The sequence below is a fragment of the Chiloscyllium plagiosum genome, chromosome 20 (genome assembly GCF_004010195.1).
Source record: "Chiloscyllium plagiosum isolate BGI_BamShark_2017 chromosome 20, ASM401019v2, whole genome shotgun sequence".
NCBI lineage: Eukaryota > Metazoa > Chordata > Chondrichthyes > Orectolobiformes > Hemiscylliidae > Chiloscyllium > Chiloscyllium plagiosum.
The window spans coordinates 3,515,341-3,523,446 of NC_057729.1; the positions used below are offsets into that span (position 1 = coordinate 3,515,341).

An 8,106-nucleotide genomic window follows, 5' to 3' on the forward strand; every position below is an offset into this window, starting at 1 on the left:
CCCAACACGTCCATCCCAACCCTCCAAAGAGTATCCCACCTCGACCTATTCCCCTACCCTATTACGTTTTACATTTTCCCATGACTAATGCACCTAATCTACACATCCCTGAACACTATGGGAAATTTAGCATGGCCAATTCCCCCATGGACTGTGGGAGGAAACCAGAGCACCTTGAGGAAACCTATGCAGACATGGGGAGAAAGTGCAAACTACACCGATAGTCATCCGAGGCTGGAATCGAACCAGGGCCTCTGGCGCTGTGAGGCAGCAGTGCTAACCACTGAGCCACCATGCCACCCATCTTATTTTAATTTTCAATCCCTTTTTACAAATTTAGAGTCTGTAATGCATCAATGTCTGAATGATGGACTGAATCTCACTTCATAACTTTAGGCACCCGACTCTCCCGTTCCTGTGAGAATTTAAACAGATCAGGTCAATGTGACCCAACTGAAAGTGATATCTCAAAAATCCACGCAAACTGGGCAACTGGTTTGCCAACATTCTGTCTGCAAAAATGACCAAGTTTTAAGTTGCCTACCACATCAACACGCCACTGTCTTCCCTAGCCAATATTTCTATCTCATTCTTGCTGCAGTGCTCCAGTGAGATTCAGTGCAAACTGGAAGAACAGCATCTCATTTTTCACTTGGGAACCCTGCAGCCTCAAGACTCAATATTGAATTAAATAGCTTTAGATCCTGAACACCTTCTCCTATGTCCTTTGCCCACTCTCTCACCCCAGGCCCTGTCATGTCATGGGCTATTTTCAGCACATCCAACCCATTTTCACCTACTCATCATCCCCACTATAAGCCTTTTATCCCCTTTCCAGGGCATAGTATAATTCATAATTCTGTCTAACCACCATTCTCTCTTTCTCTAGCTTCATCTCTGTCTATCCACTCACTCCTTTACCCCGATCATCTCCTGCCCTCAGCATACGTAACCACCTTTTCTTAGCTATTATCAGTTCTGAAGAAGGATCACTCGACTCAACATATTAACTCTACTTTCTCTCCATAGATGGTGCCAGACTTGCTCAGTTCCTCTAGGAACATCTGTTTCTGTTTCAAATTTCCAGCACTCACAGATCTTTATTTTATCTCAATTACCTTTTTTCTCATTTATGGGACGAGGGCAACACTGGCTAGGCTAGCATTTACTGCCCATCCCTTATTGCCCAGAGGGCTGTTAAGTCAACCACAATGCTGTGGGTCTGGAGTCAAAGCCCAGGTGAGGGTGACAGGTTTGCCTTTACCTGAAAGGACATTAGTGAATCATCTGGATTTTCCTTGAAAATCAGCAATGGCTTCATGGTCATCACTGGACTCTTTCCTCCAGATTGTTATTGAATTCAAATTTCACCATCTGCCACAGCAGGGTTTGAAGCCAAGTCTCCAAACATTAGTTACATTGTGGATTAATAGTCCAGCAAAAATACCACTAGGCCATTGCTATCCTGTACCCTGTATCTGAGTTGCCCCACATTGATATGTAAATGGTGAGTTTTTCAAATCCACACCAATCCCATTGCTGACTTTTGACTGTTTTTAGGATGGACAGTATAATGAATTGGGAGAAAAATTTCCTTCGCTGATGACATCTGTGCACATGCAAGTCATCCTGACAAAGAAGGCTCTGCTATGGCTGCAGTGGCATCTGTACTGTGCAGATGGGGGCCATTTGGGCTAGCTATTTTGATGTTAGCAATATAGACTCTGTAAAATAAAACAAACCAAACAGGTTTCTTGACTTGCGTGGGATTCAGTGACTCCTACTAGAAACTGCACGTGTACGGACAATACTAAGAATAGCTATGATGCTTCACACAATTGAACAGCTCACTACACTGGCCTGGCTGGAATGCAAGCTCCTGGAACCATACCTTGGTTCAAGACAAGACACGAGGAGTTACTTGGGAAATTAAAGGTGTGCAATATTTCGAGAGAATGGCTTTGAGTACTATTCTTACCAATTCCACAGGAGGTGGATCCATACTCGTGAACATTTTGTATAACACAGTGATGTCAGCAGGATTCAGAGCTCCCTTGGATAACATGGCACCCAGTGCCTGGCAGGCTCGGGGGTAGGATGCAGCAGTGCCCAATGCCAAGGTGATCTGGCTGGCATCATGACCTCTAAGAGAAGGCAGCACGAAGATAATTATTTTTTCCAAAATCACAAAAGGAAGACTGTGCAAAGAGCTGAGAATGTGTGTTTGAAGTTACCATATAACTAGGGAATGGATGTGGTACAGAAGTGGGTAGAGGGTCCCATTATTATGCTGGGTCTGTTGATCCTGTTTGCAGGGAAACAGTACATCTCATGTCTCAGGGTTACTGAGGTAAATGTCAGCCTGTATTTGCATTTCTCAGTGTCAGCCTCAATTCAGTTGGTAGCAAACTCACACCACTCAGATGGTTCTGACTGAAGTCCTCCTTCAGAAGGACATCAAGGCTGCCATTCCAGTGCTGTACTGAGAGTGTTCTGAACTGTTGGAAATGCCAATGCAGCTGAACATGAAAACAAGACCTCATTTACCCTCACAGGCAGATAGTGTCATCAGATCATTTCTATTTTTAAGTACAGCAGATGAATTCTCCCTGGTTAATATTTATCCTTCAATCAACAAAAGAAAGAGAGATTATCATATCTCTGTTTGTCACAGCTTACCATATTTCTTACATTACAACAGCAAAAATTATTTGAACTACTTGTTTGGTTGTCCTGCAGCCATACAAAGTGGTATATGAATGTAAGTCTCTCTTTCTCTCATTTATCTTTTTCCAATAATCCCTGCTGAAAAATGTATTTCCATACATATTGACTCATGCCAGATTCCTCATAACCAAGCATTCTGTTGACCAGAGATTAACATGTTCTGAGGTTCTGAAGGGAGGCCAATGTTTATGAAGCTGTCTCCCAGCAACAATCGGCATCTCTGAGAAATGTGGGAAGAATAAGGTTTTTGGGGTTGGGAGAATCAAGGAAGGAGTTCTCACGTTTCCAAAGCTGTCTGTTTGAACTCAGTAACCCAGAGAAAAGGAACCCAAGAGAGAGGAAAAGCAAAAGAATGAGTGCAGGTTTCAATATACTACTCATTCCCATTTGATTGCTTCTCAATTTAAGTGACTCACAGAAATACCTCCATCAGTTCATCTGCAATTCTAGTGGAAGCCTACTATGCAAGCAGAAGGTAACAAGCACCAATCCATGTAACACTGGCTGGCACCAGGCAGTTCAGGGGTCACCGCCAGGGACTGGGTGGCCCTAGGCCATTGATACAGATGGTCTCACCTTAGAGTGCACTATAGCAGTGGAACATGAGGAAAAGGTTTGACTGTTATGATCTCCATGCTTTATCATTATTTATCAATCTCGAATGGCTGAAAGTCAAGAGATGGAAAGCAGGGAATTATAAGTCAGTTACTAGCACTGCTATCATCAGAAAATTGTTTGTTTTATAATTAACCTGAGTGACTGAACACCTTAAAACTTCTGAGCCCAAAGGAAATCTAAACAGTAGTTGACAAAACTGACTGAACTTTTTGAAGAGGTAACTAAAATAGTTGCCAGGGGAATGTCTATGGATATTATTCATATGGTCTTATGAGGGGGCATTTGATAATATGCCTCATAAAAGACTGCTAGTTAAAGCTGTAATTCTTGGTTGTAAAGACAAGTTATTGACATGGTTGGAAAAACGACTGAGTGGAAGGAAACAGAGAGAAAGAATTCTTGCCTGTTATCCTAATTGGAAGCAAGTGACTAGCATGATTCCACAAGGATCTGTGTTGAGGACTCAACTATATCCACATAATTTATGACCCAACTGACAGGATAGAAAATCACAGATCAAAATTTCCTGTTGACACTTTGATAGCTGGAATTGTAAAATAGAGAGGTATTAATAGATGAAGTAAGTGAGCTGAACTATGGCAAATGAATTTCAGTGTAGGAAATGTAAGGTATCCACTTTAGACCTAAGGACACACTGCACCTTCTAAATGGTAAAATGCCACACCAGGAAGAAATAACGGTTTGGTGGCAATGTCACTGGACATGTAATTCAGAGACTAGGAGAAAGTGAGGGCTGCAGATGCTGGAGAGTCAGATTCAAAAAAGATGGCGCTGGAAAAGCACAGCAGATCAGACAGCATCCGAAGAGAGTCGACGTTTTGAGTATAACTCTTCATCAGCGATATGGAGGGGGAAGGGAGATGAGAGATGAATGGAGGTGGGGGGGTTGGAGCTGGCTGGAAGGTAGGTGGGAAGGTGATAGGTGATGCAGGTGGGGGTTAATTGTGATAGGTCGGTGGGGAGGGTGCAGTGGATGGGTGGGAAGGATGGTGGACAGACCTGGGCTAATGCTCTGGAAAGGTTTCAAATCCTATTAGAGTAGCCTGTAGGATTTAACTTCAATGAATAAATCTGGAACGATTGTCGATTATTGTAACAACACATCTCGGTTTTCTAAGATCCTTTAGCGAACACAATCTGTCATCTTTACCAAAGTTCACATGTCACTCCACGCACCTAGCAACATGGTTGACTCTAAACTGTTCTCAAGGGAAATTGGGGCTGTGCAGTAAATACTCACAACCCAAAAAAAAAATAGCGGAGGTCTGAAAATATGTGGAGTCTAGGTACATAGATCATCAAAATGTCAAAGCAGAAAGAAAAAATAATTAAATAGGCTTATGTATTCATTACCTTGATATCTAGAATATAAAACAGTGGAAGTAATGATTCAGGGATACAAAACTCTATTTAAATCTCACCTGGAATACTGAGTGTGGTTCTGGGCATCACTGATTTCTGGCCTGAAGGAAGTGAAATGCAGAATGATTGCATTCATTCCTGGCTTCTAAGATTTAGGTTTGAGGAGTGATTATAGAAAGTAAGCCCTAATGCAACAGCAAAATACTTCTGGTTGTAAATCTGCAATAAAAACTGAAAATGCTGGAAATACTCAGCAGGTCAAGCAACATCCATGGACTGAAAGGTCAACAACCTAAAACACGAACTCTGTTTCTCTCCTGATAACGCTAGATCCGCTGAGTAATTCCAAAATTTTCTGACTTTTATTGTACAAACTACAGATGTGGTAACTTTGCTGTAACAAAGGGAGGTACAGCATTGAGGTTTTTTAAGAGAAACTATTTCTACTAGTTGGGGAGTTGAAGACTAGATGCCATAATCTAAAAATTAGAGCCAGACTTCTCAGGAGTAAAATTACGAAACACATCTACACACAAAGAGCAGTATAAGTTTTTGAATTTTTCTTCTGCAGATAACAACTGATGCTGAGTAAATTGTTAATTTTAAATCTGAGATTGATAAATTTTGTCAAAGTTCTTCAGGGATGTGGGGAAAAGATGAGTATTTGGAGCTACTGTGCAGATCTGCTGTGATTGCACTGAATGGGTAACAGGCTCAAAGAGCTAAATGACCTATCGCTTAAAGCATGCTCTATTGCTCTATGACAGTGATATTAAAAGAATATTGAACAGAAATTGGACACACTGTCCATGATCTCATATCACCTATAGCTGTGTGATGTAAGGAATGCAAGCTAACTTGTGCCCATCTAACTTTATCCTTAGCACTTTAGGAATAATGGAACAGAAAATCAGTGAGGAAAGAATTTTCAGCACATATTTGAAGAATAAAAGTCTTTGGGACTTCTAATGTACTTACTTCTCATGTGCATATCTCTGAACTTCCTGCGCAATTCGTCGGACAGCTGCTCCACCTTGTTCCTCCTGGGCCAGGACAGACATTATGGACTGAGCATAAAGGTATGTGTGCTCTCCATGACACACCATTTTCTGAGGAAATCACAAAGCACAGGATTCATGCATATCCATTACACAAGAGGCTCTATGTTAATCCTGAGCTCGCTGCAAACAGCCTGCTTATAATAACAAAGCTCATTCATGAAGAATAGTTGCCTACACAAGATGCTATGAGTGAGATGAAGCTTTATAATGGTGTATTACTATTTCGGAACTTGCCTTTCAAAGTAGATGTAAACAGGTTTTGGTTTTCAATGCTACAAAGATCCACTCTTTAAAGAGGGTTAGAAAGTCATTTGGAACACTGAGCTAAAGATAGTGTCCCATGAAATCATGTGACTTAAGCTCAATAACTAGATAAGTTACATAATAAGATAATTTACTGGGGTGTTCACTAAATAGAAACTTTATGAGCTACAGAGACAGATGGCCAGAGGAAAAGATTTGCACCAGCTGAAGGGTAGTTTTGACTTTGGAAGTCAACAGAGCTGAAAAGAAACCTCAAGCTATGCTAGCAGTCCAAACAGACATCATTTGAAAAAGTTCTTAACTTTTCTTCAATAAGGACCAGTCTGAGAGTTAGTCTGTACGTCTCAGGGGGAGGAGATAATTACATTTGGTGAATATGTAGAAGGTCAACAAAAGGAAACATGTGTGACCTCAGCAGTTCAGCAAGATATTTTAAAGTGAAGGTTGGTGAGATACTTCACTGGTGCTGAGTATCTGCAAAGGTTACCACTGAGGAGAAAAGGACTGAATCATTCTTCTTGCTGTTTATGACATGATCTTTCAAAATGATCACATATCCACTTTTTAAAAAATTTGGTGTAAGAGAGATTCCACTGTCATTGCTCCCAATTTCTGAAGACCATAACTGTAAACAACATCCATTAGCTGTTACACTCACTGCAAACTCAGGCAGGTTTTTCTCCAGATGTTCTTCACCTCCATCAATGAGCGTGGCAAGCGAGGTGCGGAGAACACGGGAAAAAACTTCCAACTGCTGACAGGCTGTTGACACACTGGTTATTTCACCCTGGTATCCAGCATCTGAGATCAGCTGTAGTGAGACAAAGAGACAGCAGCGAAGACCATCAGACATCAGTCAGTCGTCCCACTCTAATCTGGGATGATCTGGTGACTAGCAGCTAGCTACAGCAGCAATAAATTTAGACCAAACCATTCCTGTAATCCTAGGATTAAACAAAATAAAAACTTTGATACAAATTCCTTCCTCAACCTCCTCTACCAAATTAACTTTCTCTTGCTGGGCTACATTTCAAGCAAGTGTTCTCTTTCCCTTTCAAGTTGCCACTCTCCACTTGTCTGACAAGACAGTGAATTTCAGCTGGCTATCCTGATGTCACGGAAAAGCTGAGCTCAATTATGTCTTCACTTGACATCGTTTCATTAACATCAGGAATCAGTGGATAATAGGAATATCAATGGAAACTCTGGAAGGCTTATCTCACCATTCCAATCATATGGGTGCTGAGGCAGGCTACAAGTACTCCGACTACTGCATGAAAGAGATTGGCCGAAAGGCAAAAGTGGAGGGTCAACCCTTATCGTGCTGTATCACACTTGGCAATGCTTCTACATTCTCCCCAAACCCTTGAAACCTGAGTTTTGAATCTGAGGTCAGAAAGATTGAACATTTCCATGAAAAACAGACCTGAATTTAACACTTTCAACATACCTTTGATACAAAAGACATCTACAAACCAGTCTTAGTTATTTATCCAGTTCAGGATAATTTGTGTATTAAATAAAGATGGTACAATGCTCATTTGAGCATGGGGCTAAGCCATACTGATCAGATATTTCAAAAGATATCATGGAATACAGGGAGAACTAGCCATTTGGATACAGGACTGGCTCCAAGTAGAAGACAGAGCGTAGTGGTGGAGGATTGTTTTTCAGACTGGAGGCCTGTGACCAGAGCAGTGCCACAAGAATCTAGAACATAGAACAATACAGCACAGAACAGGCCCTTCGGCCCACAATGTTGTGCCGAACATTTGTCCTAGCTTAAACACCCATCCATGTACCTATCCAATTGCCGCTTAAAGGTCGCCAATGATTCTGACTCTGCCACTCCCACAGGCAGCGCATTCCATGTCCCCACCACTCTCTGGGTAAAGAACCCAACCCTGACACCCCCCCAAACCTTCCACCCTTCAACTTGTAACACTCTGTTGTACCTGGGGAAAAAGTTTCTGACTGTCTACTCTATCTATTCCTCTGATCATCTTATAAACCTCTATCAAGTCACCCCTCATCCTTCGCCATTCCAATGAGA

The 8,106-nt window shown here is 41.6% G+C and overlaps 1 protein-coding gene across 2 annotated transcripts in view; it reads right to left on the reverse strand.

Moving 5' to 3' along the window:
- nelfcd (negative elongation factor complex member C/D) overlaps positions 1–8,106 on the reverse strand; it is a 46,440-nt gene that overhangs the window by 19,838 nt on the left and 18,496 nt on the right. For both annotated transcript variants that reach the window (XM_043710124.1, XM_043710123.1), the window contains exons 6-8: positions 6,712–6,864; positions 5,707–5,837; positions 1,979–2,144 (exon numbers count right to left, since the gene is read on the reverse strand). In XM_043710124.1, the coding sequence (XP_043566059.1) occupies positions 1,979–2,144; positions 5,707–5,837; positions 6,712–6,864 (450 nt within the window). The remainder of the gene's footprint in view (positions 1–1,978; positions 2,145–5,706; positions 5,838–6,711; positions 6,865–8,106) is intronic.